Source organism: Pelmatolapia mariae, linkage group LG8 (assembly GCF_036321145.2).
Source record: "Pelmatolapia mariae isolate MD_Pm_ZW linkage group LG8, Pm_UMD_F_2, whole genome shotgun sequence".
NCBI classification, from domain to species: Eukaryota; Metazoa; Chordata; class Actinopteri; order Cichliformes; family Cichlidae; genus Pelmatolapia; species Pelmatolapia mariae.
The window spans coordinates 1014571-1037520 of record NC_086234.1 but is presented as its reverse complement, the minus strand read 5'-3'; the positions used below and the strand labels follow the sequence as shown (position 1 = coordinate 1037520).

General features: G+C 43.9%; 2 protein-coding genes across 2 annotated transcripts; both read left to right on the top strand.

Moving 5' to 3' along the window:
• Positions 1–307: 307 nt before the first annotated feature.
• LOC134633555 (gastrula zinc finger protein XlCGF57.1-like) lies at positions 308–5240 on the top strand. The gene is made up of 2 exons (XM_063482399.1): positions 308–603; positions 3588–5240. Exons 1-2 carry the CDS (start codon positions 324–326, stop codon positions 4880–4882), a joined length of 1575 nt encoding a protein of 524 aa, XP_063338469.1. The 5' UTR covers positions 308–323; the 3' UTR covers positions 4883–5240.
• Positions 5241–16162: 10922 nt separating this feature from the next.
• Positions 16163–19523, top strand: LOC134633413 (microfibril-associated glycoprotein 4-like). Its single transcript, XM_063482260.1, has 6 exons — positions 16163–16168; positions 17130–17288; positions 17374–17412; positions 17527–17623; positions 17706–17873; positions 19270–19523. The coding sequence occupies exons 1-6, from the start codon at positions 16163–16165 to the stop codon at positions 19521–19523; spliced, it is 723 nt and encodes a 240-aa protein (XP_063338330.1).
• Positions 19524–22950: the final 3427 nt, after the last annotated feature.

Genomic DNA, 22950 nt, shown 5'->3' with positions numbered 1-22950 from the left:
ATATTTTATATATATGTATATATATGAGAGCTGATTGGTCACTGTGCTTGTTAATGTAGACGCAGCATGATGATCATAAGTGTGACTGACGCTCTCACTTTGCTTACATTTACATTCAGAACAACATCATCAGGTGTGCAGAGAGCTGCTGTTTGTTCACTGTCACATCTGTAACTTTAAAATGAGGCAGCAGGGGGCGGGGTTCACTCCGCGCGCGCATGCAGGTTCAAATAAAACGAGGCGGGGTTTTTTCATGTCACGTGTGACCCCAGCGTGTATTTTTTTTATTGTTATTCATATTTTCTCCTGCGTCCGTCACACCGATGGGGACGTCCGTCTGGCTGATCCAAGACTATCTAATGTACGGTCTCTGCGCTGGAGGCTGCGGTTGCCATGGTGACGGAGCATGCTTCGGAGGGGTGGGGGTCTGCGTTTCTGCGCAGGCGCGGTGTGTGTCTGAGGCCACAAGGAGCGAGGACACGATGAACGGAGGTAAATATGTGAGTCGGCGGGACTCTAAGAGCGCGCGCTCGACGGGTGGACCGAAGGCTCGAAGCGCCGAAGCCCGCGAGCCCCGGCAGGACGCCACAGACCGGAGCTCCGGTAAGAACCGAGGAGCTAACGGAGCGGTAGTGGAGGAGCAGCTAGCTGTTAGCTCCGAGCAGGACTGAGGGACGGAGGTGCCGTTCACCCCAGCCCTCCGTCAGCTCCATCAGCAGCCCGCTGCTCCATCGGGCTCATAGTTCAGCATTTTGTGCTGAAGAAGGCGGAACTGTTTGTAGCACCCGGACGGTTTACGGCGCGCACACGGCCCAGTGAGCGTGTTTTTATGGCACAGCCACGCAGGAAATCGGTATCCATAGAAACAGCTTAAAAAACCAGCCAGGGCGAAGTTTAAATTGAAGAGATTTACATGAGTGAATAAAAACTCCAAACATGAAGACAGACTGAGCCTTTATTCATTTATCCGTGTTAGTCAGACTTTCTGCTGTGGTGTTTGGCTTCAGGCTCAGAGTCACTGACCTGCTCGGCATTAATAAATAATAACTGAAACACAGATCAGTAAAACAACATGAGTCCACCTGTTAATCGTCTGATTCAGCTCAGAGTCGGGCTCGTGTTCAGAAAAAGATTTTGTTTGATTGTCAACGTGAATCAATCGTTTTAGTCAGCTTTAAAAACACAACTCCCACCTGGACGTACCAGATGTACCTGAGAACAGGTGAGAGCACATCCTGACTGCCGTCAGTGTGCAGTCCTGTGAGCTGCTCTGACTCCATGGCCTGGATGAATATGGGCCTGTTTCGTGAGCTCGGACCTTCAGATGATGTCGTGGCTCTGAGCAGCTCAGGTTAGCAGGCTGATGATGATGAAGGAAACCAGAGTTCTTACTTCATGTTGAAAAGTTCAGCTGTTAAAATGTGAAGTCTGTTTGTCAGCAGCTGAGTTTAGTGTAGCTTTGTGAGCGAGTCCTGGATATCAAGCCGAGCTCTGATTGGAGGAGGAGGGCACAGCCTACACACGGAGAAATCCACCCTGAAATCAGGTAGAGGTGATGAAGGAGTGAGCTCTTCCTCAGAGCCTGTGGCTGGCACAGCTGACCTCAGGTACAGGAAGCAGATTGGACGTTAAGATTCCAACACACACCAAACGTACTTCCTGCTCTTCCTCAGACCAGCACGGGTGGATGAAGTTTATTTTTCTGGAAAAGTCAAACTTTTTACAAGGTTTTCATCACATTTTTGTGTGCGAGCAGTTTTTATGACGAGGTGACCTCAGAGGTTAAAGGTCATTTAAATAATTAATCACAACAACAACAATGGCCATCGAGCGTCATTTAAAGAGGCTGAAGTCACAGAACGTCTTCCTGTTAACCGGGTCGTAGAGTCACTGACCTGTTGTTCACACAGGAGAGAAACCATTTTGCTGTGGTGTTTGTGGCGAAAGAATCACTCGACAGGGAAATCTGAAGAGACACATGAAAAACCTCCTGACACATGAAACAGACAAAAACACATTTACACAGAGCAACAACAGAACGATGACATCAGCAGGACGCCACGTTATGAATCGTTAAGGATGAAGCGGCAGAGTTTGGAATGATGTTATAGTTGCTAAATTCAATTCAGTTCAGACCCTACAGAGAAAACCCCAACAGTCATATGACCCCCTATGAGCAAGCACTTGGCGACAGTGGGAAGGAAAAACTCTGGCAGAACCAGGCTCAGGGAGGGGCGGGGCCATCTGCTTAATAACAAGTGTGATTCAGTGCAGAGAGGTCTATTAAGACATAGTGGGGATGTCCAAATTCATAGGCTGCATCCTCCTGAGGTCGCATTCGTAGACTGATTACGTCACAGCGACGCGCCGAAGGCTGTCCGAATTCGTAGACTCCTCCGAATGCAGCTGACAAATGCGTCCTTTTCCCCGAATTTGAAGGATGGATTGGCTGTGTCCTTCGTGGCCCACCATATCCCAGAATTCATAGCGCGGCCCAGCCAAACTCCAGTTTCCAACAATGGCGGCCGCTACTAAGTTTTAAAATTACTCTTATTACTCTTTCTGGGTCACAAAATAAACTTTTAACATATTTTCAGGCGAGAATGTAGCTGTGTAAACCTCAAATATCTGCTCGGTTTATCAAGACATCACATATTTACAAAAGTGCTCTGATTTTTTCAGAGACATCTGTTACCCACCAGCTCGATAGCTAGCCGGGAGCTCGAGGGTCACTAGAGCTGCTGAGAATGGCACAACTCCCGGCACATCATTTTCAGATCACCGTGGTCTTTCACTACTCAGGTTAAACATGGTATATAAGTCACTTAGATAACTTAAAAATGTTACTGTTTGGCTTTTTTCAGTGTTCTATTTGTTCCTGAGTAAATCGGTTTGGCTGAGATTAAAGTTATTAGATTAGATAAAATAAAACTTTATTAATCCCCTGGGTGGTTTTCACACAGCTGAATAAACGTCAAACAGAAAACTGATTAAACAGAAGTGTGAGATGTTAGAATTTACGCCAGTGTCCTGTTATATTTTAGATAGCAAGGAGCAGACAGCCGAGTTTATTAAACTCCACCGAGACAGCGGTGGCGCTAATCTGAAGGCTAGACCGTCCAATTTCACAGCCAATTACTTCCGGTCTACCCGACCTTCTGAGGACCCAGCTAACGTAGACCGCGAAGGCCGGGTCCTCAGGAGGATGCAGCCCATGAATTTGGACACACCTAGTGAGTGAAGAAGAAAACTTTATTAATCATGGGAATCCCCAGCAGCCTACACCTATTGCAGCATAACTAAGGGAGGATTCAGGGTCACCTGGTCCAGCCCTAACTATATGCTTTAGCAAAAAGGAAAGTTTGAAGCCTAATCTTAAAAGTAGAGATAGTGTCTGTCTCCTGAATCCAAACTGGAAGCTGGTTTAAGTTCTGATTCATTCTGTAATTCTGTTTTAGCTTCAGGTGGGAAATGCTGACATGTCCCAGAGTAAAACTGAGTCTGTGTGACACACTGACGTTCAATGATGTCCTCTATCTGCGCTGCTGCATGAGACAAACTCAGTGTTTGTTTTGTTTGTGTTTCAGTATTACCTGCAGACATCCAGCAGGTGGTGGTGATTAAAGAGGAGGTTCCCTGGAGCCCGAGTCTGGAGCAGCAGGATCCAGATCATTTCCAAATAAAAGAGGAACACAAGGAACTCTGGCCCAATGGGGAGGGAGCACCGGCTGATGGGTGGGAGCAGGAGGAGATGAGATTCCCAATCATCGCTGTTCGGGTGAAGAGGGAAGATGAAGAAGAGAGTCCTTACAGCCAAACTGAAGACAGCAGCTCGATTAAACTGATAAAAACAGAAAGTGATGAAGGTTACTGTGGAGAACCAGAACCAGCCAGTAACCTGGATCCAAACCACCACAAACAACCAGATACTGCTGAGGAGGCTCCAGGTGTCTGTGAGATTGACAACAGCTTTGATGGTGGTGACGGGGAGGAAGCTTTCTCAGTTTCTGGGCCTTCAAATGAAGACAGCGACGGCAGTTTGAAGGACAGCAGGGCGCCTGGTTTAAGTGTAAATACTCTGGAGCAAGAGGACTTTCTTCAAAAACTGAGGACAGGTCAGACAGAAAAAATGTCCTCCAACTGTTTGGCTGCTGAGAACGATTTCAGCTTGAAGCTAAATGTAGAATCAAAGATGAAAATTCACATAGGACAGAAACCATTTGGCTGTGGTGTTTGCGGTAAGACGTTTAGCCGCAAGACGCTCTTTAAATCCCACATGAGAGTGCACACAGGGGAGAAACCCTACGGATGTGATGCATGTGGGAAAAGGTTTACACTTCAGTACAGCTTTAAAAGACACATGCGCGTACACACGGGAGAGAAACAGTTTGGCTGTGACGACTGTGGGAAAACATTTCGTTGCAAAACCCATCTGAAGCGACACATGAGAGTTCACACAGGGGAGAGACCGTTTGGTTGTAGCATGTGTGGGGAAAGGTTCACAGAACAGGGCGCTCTGAAACGACACACCAGAGTGCACACTGGAGAGAGACCCTTTGGTTGCACCGTGTGCGGGGAACATTTTGCAGAGCAGGGCGTTCTGAAGAGACACATAAGAGTTCACACGGGAGAGAAACCGTTTAGTTGTGATGTCTGTGGGAAACTATTCAGACAGCAGAATACGCTGAAAAGACACACAAACGTCCACACAGGAGAGAAACCGTATGGCTGTGATGTGTGTGGGAAAGCGTTTAGAGAGCAGACTACACTCAAAAGACACACTGTTGTTCACACAGGAGAGAAACCATTTTGCTGTGGTGTTTGTGGAGAAAGATTCACCCGACAAGGAAATCTGAAGAGACACATGAAAGGTCACACATGAGAGAAACTCTTCCACTGCAGGATTTGTCTTTAAAGATGAGGGGTGTGTGTGTAAGATCAACAGTAAGATTTTGATTTCACCTTTCTCATTTTCAGAACAGGAATATTTAAAAAATAAAACTCTGACCTTATTTTTTACTTCTTCAGTTGAATTTATTGTTTTTTTTCTACATTTTTTTTAACATGACTCATTCATCTCAGAGCATATCTGAAAGGTGTGTCCTGTTTTCCTTTAGACGTGCCTAGCATGTGTACAGAGGTTATGTTCACTGGTACCAGAGCTTCATTTTAGCAGAGACCGTCTGGTACATTATTAAACATTATTAAAATAAACAAAAGTAACCAAAACTTCGGTACTTGTGATTATTTTGTTTTGTTTGTTTTTTTGAGCGGATTACAAACATGGTTTTATGATGTTTGGTGCATCACCACCTCCTGCTCTCTGCCTGGTGATGGAGCTCACAGAGATCATGGGTCCATAAAGATCGATGACCTTACAGGATTCAGAATTGTTCTAAAGAATCTTCTCATGCTTTTCTCTGTCCTTCTCAGCGCAGCTGCTATTGTTTGATGTCTGTTACGCCTGCTCTCTGAGATGGACAGCCACACAAGAATGTGTTTGTGTCGTGGGAATTGAACATGTAACAGGTTGAAGTCACTTTGTGGTTTCACCCTAACCTCTGAGGGGAGGAGGTCTCTGCTCTGCTGCTGTGATCTCAGAGGCAGAGGTCATCTCTGATTAAGGATGGGTATCGTTTAGGTTTTATCCGATACCGGTGCCAAACCGGTACTTTTGAAATGATGCCGGTGCTTAAACGGTGCTCGAACCGGTGCTTAAAGAATAGAGAACACAAACTTTGTCCAAAAACCTCTTATGTTTTTATTTTTAGCAGTCTCTTTTTCTGCAAAATGATAACCAAGTTAGCCTTTTCTGTTGATACAACATACCTCCTTTGGTTGGAACCGGTGCTTAAACAATGGAAAACACAAACTTTGTCCTAAAATCTCTCATGTTTAGCTGTTTTTTTTGTAAAAAGATAACAATGTTAGTCTTTTCTGCAGCTATAGGACATATATGGTATCACTCTATCAAACAAGAAGACAGCTGCATGTAACTACGACGATGTTTGCTAGTTCACCTTACGTGCATTAATTTAATAACGTGGTTAGCCTACTCAACGTAAATTACACACGAACAACATTAAGCTACTGACCCAGAGAAGAACGGCTGCTGCTGCCATCATCATCCGTCATCATTTCTGTTACACTGGCAGGGCTAGGGGCCAGGACTCTCCTCTTCGGGTTCTTGGGGGATGTTGCTAACTCCGGGTCCGATAACAGGCACCACACCCGCAGTAGATGTGCTCGGTGTGAGGTCTCACAGCAAGCTATCAAATACGGTGCATTTCTCGGCTTTTAAAAAAACGGTATGCGTCGCCAGGTGTTTCATCAGATTCGAGGTGTTACCTCCTTTGCACAGTATCACCTTAAAGCACTTGTTGCAGGCTGCTGAGTTTGCATCTTTTGCTGTGAAGTGCAGCCAGACTTTTGACCGCTTCGCCTTGGGCATTTTTAATCTGTAGCTCTGCTCTAAAAGAACGTACGTACCTGGGCCCCTCTACTATCCTTGGAAAGGTAAAATGATTGGCTAGAATCCAAAGTGTATGACATCTCAGGGGGGAAAAAAAAGCACCGAAATGTGCGCTGCTTTTCGGTCTGGTTACTACCGTTTATGTCAGAACGGGTGCCATAATGGCACTGGATACCGGTACCCTGAAGACTGAAGAGTGAGATTTATCTGGTCATATGCTGCACGTATGAGACTGTACATGCTGCCCATATATGTGTGGAGCTTCAACTTTTCCACTGCTATATAAGCAGATACAGGAGGCTGTATAATCTTTTTATTAATGCATATTTTTTTAGCATCTCTGCAGAAATATTTACTGATCTGCTTCTTCTGCCTGCGTCAGAATCTGTTATAGATTCCTGGTTACAAACTTCTCTTATTGAGAATTCAACAAAGACGTCAGCTGAAATGGACCACAAGGCTTCCTAGATTGGACCTCCAACAACAAAATGACTGCTGACTAAAGCATGTCTGTAAGCGCTAAGAATGACTGTGGCTATTGTAAATATCAACATTTCACCGGGTTCTTTTGATTCCTCAGAGGCATCTGATGGAAGACAAAACACTGCTCAGTAGACCATTTAACACTTTTTTTCTCTTTCACATTACTTCTAGAAGGAAGACGCGTCCTGCATGACACGTTGCCACGGATCTCAAAATGGTGACGGGCACCTGACAGTTTTATTACAGAAGCTCTCTCATTCTAGTCTAAACAACAGTGTCTCAGTAACTTTCGTCTAGAGATGGTCCCCTCTTATGTACGTTTCCCAGGCAAGCGTGAGTGAGAGTCTGCAGCTTTCTACTCCCGAAGGACACATGGTCTAATGCCTTTATTTTTCAGGGCTGTGTCCACTTAATACTACACTATATAACTTTATAACACTTATTAATAAAAAAGCATAGCATTATTGAGGCACTTCAAATTATTTAATCCCAACACTAGTTAGCTTAGCATGGCAGCATGTGCAATATATGTTACAGCTCTGGGTCATTTTCGACCCACCATTTTCAGTTTCTTGTATTTTGGTATTTTTCTGTATTATTATTATTTTGAGTTTAAGTCCCGTCTCCAAGAGTCCTGCATTTGGGTCATTTTCCTGCCTACCTGCACACAGCCTATCATTGTCACGGGTTGCTTAGAGGATCCACTCGCAGGACTCCTGGGTAGCGTTCAAACAGAGATTGTTTATTACAGATCTTCACCAGGTGTACGTACAGACAGTGCGGGGTTAGTGCTATATACAAGACGTGAGGGGCAGGGGGCGTGAACCCGCCATGAGTTCCGCCCCGGCAAAACAGGGGAGAGAAGGGGAGAGGGAGAGGAAAAAGAGAAGAGAAGGGGGGCTAGGAGTGGAGAGATGCTGATCAGCGCCTAGCCGATCCTGCAGGTCGTGACAATCATGACAATATATCCATTCAGCTTAACCTCTAACAGCTCTTTTAGCTTCCTGTAAGATAAACAGGGAGTAGTTTGGTTTTCATGTGATGATATTAAACTTTTTTATTTAATCTTTTTATACAGGTAGTCCTAATGAGACTCAACGTCTCATTTACGAGAGAGAAATGTTCCAGACAAACATATTAAAATTACAACAAAAAAGAAACAACAAAATAGCTAAATTTGTCTAATGTTCCCAAAGATGATTTCACAAAAACATTTGTATGTCTTTTAAAGTCTGCAGGTGAACTCAACTGAGCTTGTATGCAATGTATTCCATGAAGACGGAGAAGAAAAGGAGAATGGCGTCTTCCCGAGCTCTGATTTATTTTGTTCATAGCCAAAGGTAATAGATTTATAGATCTGATACCAGTGAACCATCCTGTGCAAGACCACTAGAGGTCATCGTTGTGTTCCTAGACTACACGCACAGTAATACTACATGTCTTTTGAGCAGGAGTCGTAGGTTTATAGGTTCGTAGGTTCGACTCGTGACCGAGGCGTCTGTATCCAGTAAAGTTGGGCATACACAGTGCGATTTTTTAAGTCATGTTTTTCAGCTTCTGCTCAAACTGTACGATTTTTTTATCACAGGGGTTAGAAGTTCGTAGGTCACGATTAGGGTTGCCAACCGTCCCTTAAAAAACGGAATCGTCCCGTATTTAGAAACAAAAGTACACGTCCCGTATTGAGCTAATAAGGGACGCACTTTGTCCCGTAATACAGTGAGAATCAAAAGTAGTCTATAAATGTTAATGGAATTAACGCTTTGTTTGAAAACATAATTCCCAGCCCCTCTCCTGCTTTGTGACCAATGAGCTGACAGCACACTTATGACAATTCGAGTATGACAATTCAGATTACCGCTTATCTCATTGGTCGAGGAAAGGTCGCTTACGGAGAAAATACCGGAAGACAACAGATGACCACAACAAGAAGCATGGCCAACAGGGAAACAAACGCCGACACTGCGGTGCAAGTCTCGGACGACAGTACACCTAAAGCTGGGCAGACACTGTGCGATTTTCAAACTGCACGATTGACTCGCAGGGTTATAAGTTGGTAGGTCACGATGCAGGGTCTCACACTATACCGCCCGATGCTCTGATGCGACCTGAGTGCTCACACTGTGCCTCCATAAAATGAAGGTTATAACAGAAAATCTGTCGCTCCCTCTCCCTCTGTGTCTTTCACTCACACAGACACGCACACCACCACCATCAACTTTGCTAAATTGCTAATGAAAAACATTGATCAGGCAGCTGTGATTGAGCAGCAATGTAAATCCAACTATTTTCACGGTTGTTGTGGTCGTGATAATTTTGTGAGGCCACATCGAAAAGGCTCGGATGAGCTTTCCAAAGTACTACAAGTTGTGCCTCCATCGCTTGTGTCCAGATCACACGCTGCACAGCCGTGCTGCTCCGTCTTTTTCACCGACGTTTACGTGTTTGCGCGTGAGCAGTGTGAGCGGCTGCGGTGACACCCTCACGAGCGATTGATGATCGGGAGCTGGTCATGAGGTGTTAATCTTGTTACCCCACGTATACTATACGATGCACGATGAAGGCCAAAATCGGGCCGATCACCAAATCGGTCGCACGACTCAAAAATCGGCTCAAAATGGGCCAAAATCGCACAGTGTAAGCCCAGCATTAGACCAGCAATGTTTGTTCCCCTCAGAGAAAGAAAAAAAGGCTGCAAAAGTACAGGGAGGAATGGGAAAAGGAAAACACCTGGCTGGAAAAGTGCACGATAACACCTATAAAGCGCACTGCACTGTGTGCCGGCGCACTTTTTCCATAGGCATGCTTCTAATGGTGGGCACATGAAGAACATGAGGGGCGTGAAAGCTCGGGGAACCCTTAACCAATTTTTTGTCCACCAGGCCACGGCAGAAGCAGATATGGTATGTAAACACTGGTTTGATTTTTTAAACCCTCTGGTTAAGGTTAATATGGGCATGTGCAGTGAATATCAGCGCTATGTGGCCAGAAGTGTGATAATATCATTTATTTTGTGTAATAAACAACTGCAAGGATAGATGATTACAACAAATAGATGACTAATACATAAAAGTAATACATAGATGAATAATGATGATGAGTTATGATGCGTAATCATGGGAACAAACAGGTTTACAAACGGCAGCAGCTGATTAGCATTAGAAAAGCTGAAATAATACCTCAACTGAAGCCAATTGTACTAAAAGCACTATATGTGCACTGTTACAAGAATATTTTTCTTTCTATTGTTTTCTATTAATTTATATAATTTTAAGTTAAGCAGGACAGAGTTCTTTTAAAGAAAGATTTACTTATATTCTCAAAAGTTAAGCATGACAGGCTTCTGTTTAAGAAAGAGACCTGTTTTATTGTGTTAATGTTGTCATTTTGAGCTAAAAATAAATGGCTAAATGATCATTTGTTTCCCATATGGTCATATCACAAAGAATATGCATCTACTTAAATCAAAGTCAAATGGTTAAAAAAATAATTTCACACACAAAAAAAAGAGCTAAAAAATTCACCACACTGGGAAGGGTGAAGACAACTGGGTTGCCCGGCCCTGGCCACGAGGTGTCCCTTATTTATTTTTCAGGGAGTTGGCAACCCTAGACACGATGCAGGGTCTCACACTATACCGCCCGATGCTCTGAAGCGACCTGAGTGCTCACACTGTGCGTCCATAACATGAAGCTTATAACACAAAATCTGTCTCTCGCTCTCCCTCTCTGTCTTTCACTCACACAGACACACACACCACCATCAACTGAGGTGTTAATCACTTCTCATTGCCCCATGTATACTACACGATGCACGACACACGATTAAGGCGAAACTCGGGCAGATCCCCAAAACGTTCGCACAACTTAAAAATCGGCTCTAAATGGGCCAAAAATCGCACAGTGTATGCCCAGCTTAAGGGGCCGTAGGCTAAACCCCCCATGCTAACCAAGCCTACCTTGGACATGGGCGAGAGACAGAAATATGAAGCCATACCAGCTCGGACGTCGCCCGGATTAACAGGGTCCACATCAGGTGTTGAGGAACCAGGACACCCTGATGAGAAGTGGGCTACTGGACCAAGAGGGGCAAGATGAAAATAGGGCACTGTTGGAATGCTACTATGCAAGTAACCCCAGTATTCATGTATTCATGTAACCCTCGGTTACATGAATACAGTGGTAATCGGAGTACTAGGTGAGTGGCTCCAGCAGATCCCAGGAACAACATCCGAGACTTCTGTCCATAAGAGCGCAGTCCTAGGAACAGCTAAGATACTGCAGGACCCTCAAGCGCCCAGGCCTCTGGTAGAGGACCTGAGCTTGAAGGATAGACCGGCATATGTCCTGAATACCTGAGTATCAGTGCTTCATGATGAAGCTTGTCAGACACGTGCTGTATGACGCTAAAGGAGCCTGTGCTAAAGAAACATGTCTTAAACAAACTCTGGAAATTTTCTTTCCCATCAGTGAAGAAGGTAAATATGTGTGTTTGAAGACAAACAGGATATGGAAGAGATGCTGCAATGTATTTACTTTCAAAGCTGTTTTTGAGCTGCTGTCTAATTTATTTCCTTGTACTCTTCACGACTGATTGATGGACTGTTTGTCCTTCACTGCAGCACCTCTTCTACATCCTGTTCCTCTGCAAACACACATATTTATCTTCTTCACTGAAAACTTTCCCATATGTCTAAGTATTAAACAAAGATAACAAGAAAACACAAAAAGACGTTTCTTTTTCTTTTTTTCCCCGCCTGTCCCGTTTGGTTCTTTTGCCATCAGAATTATTGTCTAAAGGCAAAGAAAGATGCCCAACGGATTTACTTTACCAAATGGACCTTTGCCGTATTTGTCTATTTGATTCACCTTTGCTTTTATTGTTTATTTTATTTTATTTTCACTTGCTACACACGGGACAGACATGACTGGGGAAAAGAAAAACAGCGGGGAAGAGGGACGGGGATAAAGGGCAAAAAACAAAAACCAACAAAACAAACAGACAAAAAATACATATATCAATCACCTGGATCACCTGTTGAGAAAGAAAAAAGAGAAAACAAGCAGAGAGAAAAAAAAGAGCAATATAATAAACAACATCATCGCGATGATCTATGGGAATATGACAGTAAATACTAAATATTAAACATTATTGTGCAGCACGTAAGATCGACAGCGCACAGTGTGCTTTGAGGTAGCAGCCAAAAAGGGTGTAGTTTGTGTGTGTGAGCACCCGTGTGTACACCTGTGAGCATGAGCGCGCTTGTATTTAAAAGGTTCCTTCATATAATGATCTGCTAGAGGGTGTGGGGGGGCCATAGCCCCGTCCTCCAGGGCATGAAGCAGGTATAGAGGAGATCCAGGCTCCAGACATCCAGAGGCCCCCAGAACACAAGAGATTGGTCTCTTGTGTTCTCCTCCCAGCCCCCCCGCTCCAACAGAGCCCGGGACAGCCCACCCGACCCCACAACAGAGAAAACTGCACCCACCCCGTCATCTTCCAGACTACACAAGACAATAGACACCCAGGCTGAGTTCTTCCTCCACCTCTCCTATATCTCCCCCACCTGCAGAGTGAGTTCCTGGAGAGAGGAGACCTCCTGCAAGATGTAACAGCCTCCCCCACCAGTTGAAGACCCCCTCAGGTGGCTTGATGCACCGGCGGCACCCCGCGCCAGGGCTGAGCCCCCATACACCCACCCGCGCACAACCCTGGAGACACACCAACCAGGACCCAAGCCCCCAAGGCCCAGCCAGGGCCCCAGCCCGGGGGCGGAGCACCCCTAATCTATATTTTTGTTGTTGAAATGTTCCATCTCAATTAGGTACTGTATGCTTTTTATATTTTTAGTAGTGTGTCCCACAAACAGCAAATATTGTCAAAAAAAGTAAGAAATCTTTGGGGTGCTTTGATTCATTTTGTGGGTGCTGAAGCACCCCCAAAAATGGGCTAAAGTCGCCCCTGGCCGTATGTCCTGAATACCTGAGCGTCACCTGAGACCCCATTCCTACAAGATTGCTCAAAGAAGTCCTACCATGAATCAATGTTTCAATCTTTAATATGATCAACCTATCTCTAATAATGGACCATGTGCCTCAGCAGTAGCTAAACTGTTACTTATAAGCCATCTCGTCTTGTGATTTGGCGATATTTCATTTCATTTCATTTTTTTATTTCACACATGGTACAGCAGTAATTCATTTCCCATACACAACCTTCCTTTCAATTAAAGTAACACTGTTTCCATGCATGAAAAGGAGCAGGAAGAAGAATAAATTCTTATTGACACCTGCCCCCTATCTGTGACAATACAAGTAGGCAACCAAAATTACACTCTGACAATATTCTGCACATAACAAAACAAAACAAACCAAACAGAACAATGTACTCAACAATGAGCAATACCACTAAATATCAAACTAAAAGGATAATTTTTCCAACAATTAAACTCTGTTATTTTCAACTTCTTCATATTGATTTAGTATTTTATTCTTATAGCAGATTTTAAATTGAGAAACATTTGTACAACACTTAAGATGATCATTGAGAGAGTTCCAGTTTCTTATGCCTATGACTGTTGGACACATTTGCCTTTGTGTGGTTCGAGCAAACCGATGCTTAAAGTAAAACTTCCTTCTGCCGTCCCCATTTTCTGAACACAATACAAATAAACTTTGTAACTTAAGAGGTAGTGTTTTATTTTTTGCCCTAAACATAATAATTAATGTCTGTAATTTCACTATATCTTCTAGTTTTAATAATTTCGATTTTATAAACAAACTATTAGTGTGTTCTCTATATTTAACATTATGCATAATTCGATGCGCTCTCTCTGTAATAAGTATAATGGTTTCATATTAGTCACATATGTATTCCCCCATACTTCAACACAATAACTCAGATATGGTAGAAACAATGAAAAATATATTATTCTCATTCTCTTGTAATCTAATATATATCTTACATTACCCAGGATATAAATACTTTTAGCCAACTTTTTTTTAACATGTTCAATATGAGATTTCCATGTTAACTTGTCATCCACTATTACACCCAGAAAACGCAATTCTGTCACTCTTTCAATTAATACTCCCTCTATAGATAATACTATTCTCTTCCTCCTTTGCTCGGTTTCCGAATATCATAAACTTTGTTTTTTCCAAATTCAGTGATAACTTATTTACATCAAACCATTTTTTAATTTTTTTCATTTCAATAACCATAATTTTAGCCAATTCTTTCAAGTTTTCTCCGGAACAATAAAAATTTGTATCATCTGCAAACAAAACAAAATTTAACATTTTTGACACATCACAAATGTCGTTTATATATAAATTAAAAAGTTTTGGTCCTAAAACAGAACCTTGAGGGACCCCACATTCTCTTTTCATTCTATCAGATGAGTTGCCTAAACACTGCACATACTGAAACCTATTATCTAAATAACTGCTTAACCAGTTCAATACTATTCCTCTCACACCATAAGTACTTAACTTAGAAATCAAGATGGAGTGTTGCAGAGTGTCAAAAGCTTTTTTTAAATCAATGAATGATATATACTGTATATAAAATTTAATTGAATGTCAACAACGCTGACCTGGGTGTGATGACGTTTACAGGTAGCTGGCCACATGGAAGTCAGGAGCCTGTGCTAAAGAAACATGTTTTAAATTTTTAAAAATAAACTGTGAAAGTTTTCCATCCCATTAGTGAAGAAGATAAATATGTGTGTTTGCAGATGAACAGGATGTAGAGGAGGTGCTGCAGTGAAGAACAAACAGGCCATCAATCAGTCGTGAAGAGTACAAGGAAATAAATTAGACAGCAGCTCAAGACCAGCTGGTAGAGACTTTATTCGAAACTAAATATGTGTGTGTCTGTGTGTGTGTGCATGTGTGTGTTTGTGTGTGCATGTGTGTGTGCATGTGTGTGTGCATGTGTGTGTGTGCGTACACTTTTCTCTGGTCATTTTTCTGACCTGTTCTTAAACTTCTGCCATCAGATAAATCTGAAAGTAAAAGTATGCTGCTTGACTTGGATGCTGCTGTTAGGACTCTAGACCTCTGTTTAAGTTTTCCAGTGTGGGTGCTGATGTTGGGCATGATGGTTCTCCAGGATGTTGTTGCCAGGTCCACTGTTCCACATCCATGTGGAGTTGGTGTGTCTGCTGAGTAAGTTTGGTGGTTGGCTTTCTCCTAACTATGCCCACCACAAAGAGTGCTCTAGAGCCTCAACACCAGCCATCAAGTCAATCAGCAAGAGACAAAAAGTACAAGACACACTGCCCCCAACCTGCCCAAACTATACCACAACTCAGTGGTAGCCCCGCCCCCACCTGAATGGCCCACCACCCCAAATGGCCTGCAGGTTCCCCAGAATTGGGCAGAAATGCTTTGAATTCTAAATCTTCATCTTCAATCTTCACTCACTGCACCTACGTCTTCATCTTTGAATTCTACAGAACTCACTGAATTCAAGCGGGTCAAGTAAATGAGCTCTCCTCTGCACTGTCCCATGATGCGTGCATCACAGCAGGAAGTATCGGAGGCATATGGCATATGGATCAGCAAATAACTAACACGATATGTGCAAATAAACCACATAGCAAACATGATATGTGCTTTAGCCTGAGAACATCCCGGTTGTGTTTTTTGGGGAAACTTGGAGCGTGTAATTGGAGACAGTGTAAGAGTGGTGTGACTCTGATGTGTCTGCCCTCCTGCAGATATAAGCAGGGACTCTGGGAGACTCTGACACACTGAGGGAGAACAGCCATGTGGTGTCTCTGAAGCGTGTTCAGCTCCAACTGCAGGTGAGTTCACACAGGTATCTGTAGTAACGTAGCAGCAGTGCTTTAATATTACTGCCAAATAGAGTGTATGAAACTTTCAAGATATTTTAACCACACATTGCTGTAAAAGCATTAACCCTCTCAGGCTCAAATCAAGTTTTAGTTACAGGAAAAATCTGATATTTGGGGAAAATTATCAAAAAAAAAAAACAACTCATAAAATACGTATGTGGGGTAATCAGGTTGTTAGTTTTTAACTGTTGCAAATCGGCAACGCCTGCCTCGAGAGGGTTAAACACAGATTAGATTTAAATGATTGAATGAGATGATTACTTACAGGCTCACAGCTTTTTTCACAGTAATCCTTTCCTTTCAGATCTACATCAGCAGATACTCACTCCCACAGAAATCTGACCATGAAGGTAAGTTTGTGACCTTAAATATTTCCACTACAATAATATATCCACTACACACTGAGTCTGTGCTCCTAAAAGTACAGAGTATTGAGGGAAGTGGAAACACAGCTGACACAAATGAACATGACGCCATAGGGGAAGTAAAACTAGACACACATAACCTGAAACCTGAGGCTATCAAAATAAAACAGGAAACAGTAAGACGAAGAGTCACACAGAAGCAGAGGCAGATGAGAGAGGGGACGAGAAAGTACAAGAGAGAGAGATGATGGGCTGGGGGCATGGAATGACACACAGGAGGGGGAGAAGAGACAACATATAAACTAAACATAGCGGCCCAAAAGTACCCAAAAACCAAAATATTACACATAAAGAAATCACAAAACACCGTTAATTCCAAAAGATGGGGTCAAACGCCCCAAGACCATGACAGTGATTCATAGTTTTAGCTGCTGTAACTTCACAGCTGGGCTTCAGTCAGTGGTTTAGTAGATTTGAGCTTACCAAGCTGCACATATAAAACAAAGCAGCAGAAAATCTAAATGACATTAAAAACATGCTGTAAATAAAAGAATCAATGAGAACACCTCCAGCTCATCTTCACTCTGAACATAGCCTGCTCCTGAGGTCTGTGCCACCAAGCAGGATTTCCTCTTATCCAGGTAACTTAAGCCTGGATTTTCTGGGGATGGTTCAGAATGGTTCTTGTTCTGTGCAGGTCAGAGATCAACAGGAATACAACAATATAACAAAGCATGAACTCATTTTACAATGAAAGGCAACAGGACTATACTAAGAAGTGCCAAGGCTGCTGACATCATGAGCTGAGCACAGCGAGGGGGGTTTGGCCTAACCACACCCTGTGCAGACTAAACAAGACTTCAGCACAGCTGAGAGGCAAAGCTGAGGGAGAATCACAGGCTTGTTGAGCTAGAAGTGCAAATGAAAGGCTTCCTCTCTGTTCCAGCTGCCAGCGGTCTTCATCGTCCTCCTCCTCGCTCCTGTGTTGACCAGCTGCACGGAGCTCATCCAGCCGAGGGACTGCAGCGACATCCGCCGCCAAGACAAAAGCCAAAGCAGCGGCGTGTACACCATCTATCCCCTTGGAGAAAGGTCTGCGGTCCAGGTACAGTCCACCCTCTCTGGGACTCTGGGTCCTGTTCATGTCCACGTCTTTAAGCAGCTAGAGTGTGACAGGTGTTTGTGTGCAGGTGTACTGTGACATGGACTCAGAAGGAGGAGGCTGGACGGTGAGTGCTTGTAACTAAAAAGTGTCAGCGCGGGAACATTTCAACAGGAGCACTGCTGTAAATCCAGATCTGTGCTCCCTGAAACCAAATATGTTTTTGCTGCCTCCTCTCCAGGTGTTCCAGAGGAGGATGGACGGCACGGTGAACTTCTACAGACCCTGGGATCAATACAAGATGGGCTTTGGTGACGCTGCTGGAGAGTACTGGCTCGGTGAGAGTTTTATTGGATGATCTGCAGCTCTGTACCAAACAGCACCCTGCATGTTTATGACTGTGTGCTTGTGTGAATGTAGGTCTCAATGTGATCAACATTATGACATCTAAGCAAAAATGTGAGCTGCTGGTGGACATGGAGGACTTTGAAGGGAAGAAAGTGTTCGCTCGTTACTCTTCATTTAAGGTGGATGCTGAATGTGACGGATACAAACTGACTCTTACTGGATTCAAGGACGGAGGGGCAGGTGAGCGAAGTGATACAGGGTCAGTGTAGCATCAGAACAGAATAGAATAGAATAGAATACGCCTTTATTGTCATTGTACATGTACAATCAAATTATTGGTGCTCCACACCAACTGAACAGGAAAGAATAACAAAGAGGAGGAATGGGTAGAATGGAACAGGTGGTGGGCGGGGTTTGAGGGGTCACCTGTGATGGTTTCTCTGAGACAGGAGGACCTGGCGATGGCCTCCAGGGGTGTCAGAGGGCAGCCAATGATATTTTGGGCAGTGTTAATGACCCTCGGTGCAGCCTCCCTGTTCTCAGTCGTGGCCCCTGAGTACCAAACACCAGGCAGGATGATATGCTGATGACACGCAGCTCTATCTGTCCATGAAGCCAGATAACACACACCAATTAGTTAAACTGCAGGAATGTCTTAAAGACATAAAGACCTGGATGGCCGCTAACTTTCTGCTTCTTAATTCAGATCAAACTGAGGTTATTGTACTCGGCCCTGAAAATCTTAGAAATATGGTATCTAACCAGATTCTTACTCTGGATGGCATTACCTTGGCCTCCAGTAATGCTGTGAGGAACCTTGGAGTCATTTTTGACCAGGACATGTCCTTCAACGCACATATTAAACAAATATGTAAGACTGCTTTCTTCCATTTGTGCAACATCTCTAAAATTAGAAATATCCTGTCTCAGAGTGACGCTGAAAAACTAGTTCATGCATTTATTACTTCCAGGCTGGACTACTGTAATTCATTATTATCAGGAAGTCCTAAAAACTCCCTGAAAAGCCTTCAGTTAATCCAAAATGCTGCAGCAAGAGTCCTGACAGGGACTAGAAAGAGAGAGCAGATTTCTCCTGTATTGGCTTCCCTTCATTGGCTTCCTGTTAAATCCAGAATTCAAAATCCTGCTCCTCACATACAAGGTCTTAAATAATCAGGCCCCATCTTATCTTAATGACCTTGTAGTACCATATCACCCTATTAGAGCACTTCGCTCTCACACTGCAGGCTTACTTGTTGTTCCTAGAGTATTTAAAAGTAGAATGGGAGGCAGAGCCTTCAGTTTTCAGGACTTCATATGTGAGGTTGTCAGGACCATAAACACACCTGCAGTTTAACTACTTGGCTTGTCTGATGTGCCTTCAGGGATAAATAAAGCTGGTATCAGCTACATACCAATGAAAATGACTTTAGTGTGTGACGAAGTCTCCCAGTTCACATGAACAAACTGGAGTCTGTCAACCACATATGATTCAAACTGTGCACCTGCAGCTTTTTACTCCCCAGTATGAGTCCAGTCTGTGTCATGGCCCACTGAGAACACTCCCAGTACACATGCAGACCAGTCTGACTGGGATTAGTGGTGATGTTGTGATTATTCATCTGTGTTTCTGCAGGAGATGCCCTGAGTGCTCACAGCGGACAGAAGTTCTCCACATTTGACAAAGACCAGGACAACTGGCCAGGGAACTGTGCCAAATCACAACTGGGGGCGTTCTGGTACAACAACTGTCACTTTGCAAACCCTAACGGGGTTTATCGTTGGGGGGCTGATGGTACTATCCGTGCTGTTGGTGTGGAGTGGAAACAATGGAAAGATTATGACTACTCCCTGAAGACCATCAGCATGAAGATCCGTCCTGTCCAGTAAATCTGCAGAACATTTCATGTTCATCTCTCTTGTCTCTCCTCTATCATGTAGTCCCAGAGAATCTTTAATTTTCAGAGTCAGTTGAAGACGTAAATATTTCAGAACAGCAGTCAGAGTGTGAGTGAGCAGCTGTCAAACAGCTGCAGGTGGAGTGAAATGATGGACGGAGACCAGTTTGAGCTGATGTAGTTCACCTGTATGAGAGCAGCTGCAATGAACACGTTCCTCCACTAGAGGTCTCTGCTGTGAGTCTCGGTCCACTGAGTGCATGTGTGTGCTTTCTGGGGGACCCGGACTCCACGTTGAGCCTCACGCTGTGACAGGATGTAACTGCTAGTTTAGGTTTGGATGTTGTCGGCTTTCTCAGAAGCTCTCGGTTGGTCCAGATGTTCCTCAGTCTGCAGCTCAGCACACTCAGATTTAACGTCTCACTGACTGTTTGGTGGAGGTCTGATAGCTGGTGTGAATCATTATCTGCTGTATCCTGATAATAAATGAGAAGCAAACAGCTGAGGTGTTCTCTTGGTCTCTGTGTGTTTCTGTCTGGATTCTCTCTGCTCACGAGTTTGAAAGAGGGAGCCGCCCTCGCACTACAGCTCCACCTGCTTCAGGGTGAAGACACTGATATTAATATTCAGTATTTCTATTACTAAAGTTACACAACTGCATTTTACTTGTGAGAAGTTCATACTGAGCTTTTGTCTCAGACTTATTAATGAAACAAGCAGAGCGAGTGCATGTGCAGCACATCCACAAAGTATTCAAAGATGCTGTCATGTTGCAGCCTGGTTCCAAAATGGAGTCAATTCACTTTTCATTTACACAATTGATTAAAATTGCAGCGCCCCAACACAGGAAGTCTGGATCAGCTCTCTATTTAAAAAGTCCCGTCTCTGATTCTTCGAGTATTACCGAGCAGGCAGGCGCTCGGGTGGAGCCAATTCACTTCAATTCAATTCAATTTATTTATACAGCGCCAAATCAACAGTCACCTCAAAGTGCTTTATATTGTAAGGTAGATCCTACAATAATAAATACAGAGAAAAACCCAACAATCATATGACCCCCTGTGAGCAAGCACTTTGGCGACAGTGGGAAGGAAAAACTCCCTTTTAACAGGAAGAAACCTCCAGCAGAACCAGGCTCAGGGAGGGGCGGGGCCATCTGCTGTGATTGGTTGGGGTGAGAGAAGGAAGACAGAATAAAGACATGCTGTGGAAGAGAGACAGAGATTAATAACAGATATGATTCAATGCAGAGAGGTCTATTAACACATAGTGAGTGAAGAAGAAACACCCAGTGCATCATGGGAATCCCCCAGCAGCCTACGTCTATTGCAGCATAACTAAGGGAGGATCCAGGGTCACCTGGTCCAGCCCTAACTATATGCTTTAGCAAAAAGGAAAGTTTGAAGCCTACTCTTAAAAGTAGAGATAGTGTCTGTCTCCTGAATCCAAACTGGAAGCTGGTTCCACAGAAGAGGGGCCTGAAAACTGAAGGCTCTGCCTCCCATTCTACTTTTAAATACTCTAGGAACAACAAGTAAGCCTGCAGTGTGAGAGCCAAGTGCTCTAATAGGGTGATATGGTACTACAAGGTCATTAAGATAAGATGGGGCCTGATTATTTAAGACCTTGTATGTGAGGAGCAGGATTTTGAATTCTGGATTTAACAGGAAGCCAATGAAGGGAAGCCAATACAGGAGAAATCTGCTCTCTCTTTCTAGTCCCTGTCAGGACTCTTGCTGCAGCATTTTGGATTAACTGAAGGCTTTTCAGGGAGTTTTTAGGACATCCTGATAATAATGAATTACAGTAGTCCAGCCTGGAAGTAATAAATGCATGAACTAGTTTTTCAGCGTCACTCTGAGACAGGATATTTCTAATTTTAGAGATGTTGCACAAATGGAAGAAAGCAGTCTTACATGTTTGTTTAATATGAAATAAGAGGGGGCTCACGTGTGCACACCCTTCACCGTGTGACAGATTGGATGAGGTCCAGTATTGATTCTGTGACAGGATCATGTTGTCGTATCATCATCTGTGTTTTTGGTTTGAGATTCTTGTCTGTGAAGGTTCTCAGTCATCCAGGTCATCGTAGTCTAAGGAGCTTGGAAAGAAAAGCGTCTGGACTTCTTAAAGTTGCTTGAAAACTTTAAGAAGTCCAGACGCTTTTCTTTCCAAGCTCCTTAGACGTTTGAGATTCTTGTTTTTGAAAAGAGCTGAAGAGTACATCTCATCATCACCACCCTGCTGGTGGCACTGAGTGCACCTCGTGGTGTGTTGGTGTAGTCACACTGTCACACAGAGGAAATCCAAACGAGATGTAAAGTTTTCTTTTAGTGCACGAGCTGCTGCCCCACGTGGAGGACTTTCACCGTGTCAGGGTGATGTCTGAGCATGAGAGCAGCACTCTTTGGTATTATTGGAGGGTCTTGACCTTATAAAGAGCCTCGAGGCGACTGTTGTTTAGTGGTCGGTGTACATTCTTACTCTCAGCTCTGGGCTCATACGAGCAGCTTCACCTGAAATAAAGTAAAATTTGATTTATATCTGACCTGTCAAGACAGAGATCACAAAAAATACCAGAGCAACAAAAAGAAAAGTTGACCAAAAAGATTTATTTGTTTTTTAGAAGAGAGTGAGTCCACAGATCTTTAGCTCAGAGGGAGAGAGCTCCACACTCTGTGGGTCACAGTGGCAAACGCCTCATGTGCTGATCACATGACCTCACACAGGGCTGTAGAAGTTCAATAATGTAAGCTGGTGCTGGTCCATGAAGAGCTCTAAAAGTCAGAACCAGAATCTTTAAATGGACTCTGAATTCAGTGGGGAGCCACTGCAGGTGTATTAGCACCACCTGTGAGTACCTGGAGGATGCAACAGGACTTAATTTAGCAATGTTTCTTAAGTGATCAAAGGAGGTCTGAACCAGATATTTGACATGAACATTGAAAGTAAGGCGGAGTCAAAAGTTACCCCAAAGTTCCTGATAGACGATTTTACAAAAGGGGACCAAGAGCTTTCATTATCTTAGGCACAAATCTGTCAGGAGCACATACACACGCTTCAGTTTTTCCTTCATGAAGTTGGAGAACGTTGTCACCCATCCAGCCTTTAATGGGGTCTACAGCTTAGAAACGTGGGCGTCTCTGCTCAGCTGATGGGAAGGAGCAGCTGAGGTGGATGCCTCCAAGGTCAGGCGTTTTTGGCACATTCACTGGGTGGAGACCCTTGGACAGACCCAGAACGTAACGGCTGGTTTCAGGAGGCCTCGGGGTCTGACCTGGAGAAGCTGGAGGAGGTGGACTGGGAGCGGGAGGTCTGCTCAGACTGAATGAGCACTTGTGTTGGTTTGTGGTCATTCACAATAACCTGTGAGGTGATCAGCCCATGAGTTTAGTCTGTTCTGACTTCTCCCCCTGAGC

Coding starts and splice junctions, on each gene's coding strand:
- LOC134633555 (XM_063482399.1), top strand. CDS start 324: ATGGGGACGTCCGTCTGGCTGATCCAAGACTATCTAATGTACGGTCTC. Junction 604..3,587: donor CGCCACAGACCGGAGCTCCG/GTAAGAACCGAG, acceptor TTTGTGTTTCAG/TATTACCTGCAGACATCCAG.
- LOC134633413 (XM_063482260.1), top strand. Junction 17,413..17,526: donor CAGAAGGAGGAGGCTGGACG/GTGAGTGCTTGT, acceptor CCTCCTCTCCAG/GTGTTCCAGAGGAGGATGGA. Junction 17,624..17,705: donor TGCTGGAGAGTACTGGCTCG/GTGAGAGTTTTA, acceptor GTGTGAATGTAG/GTCTCAATGTGATCAACATT.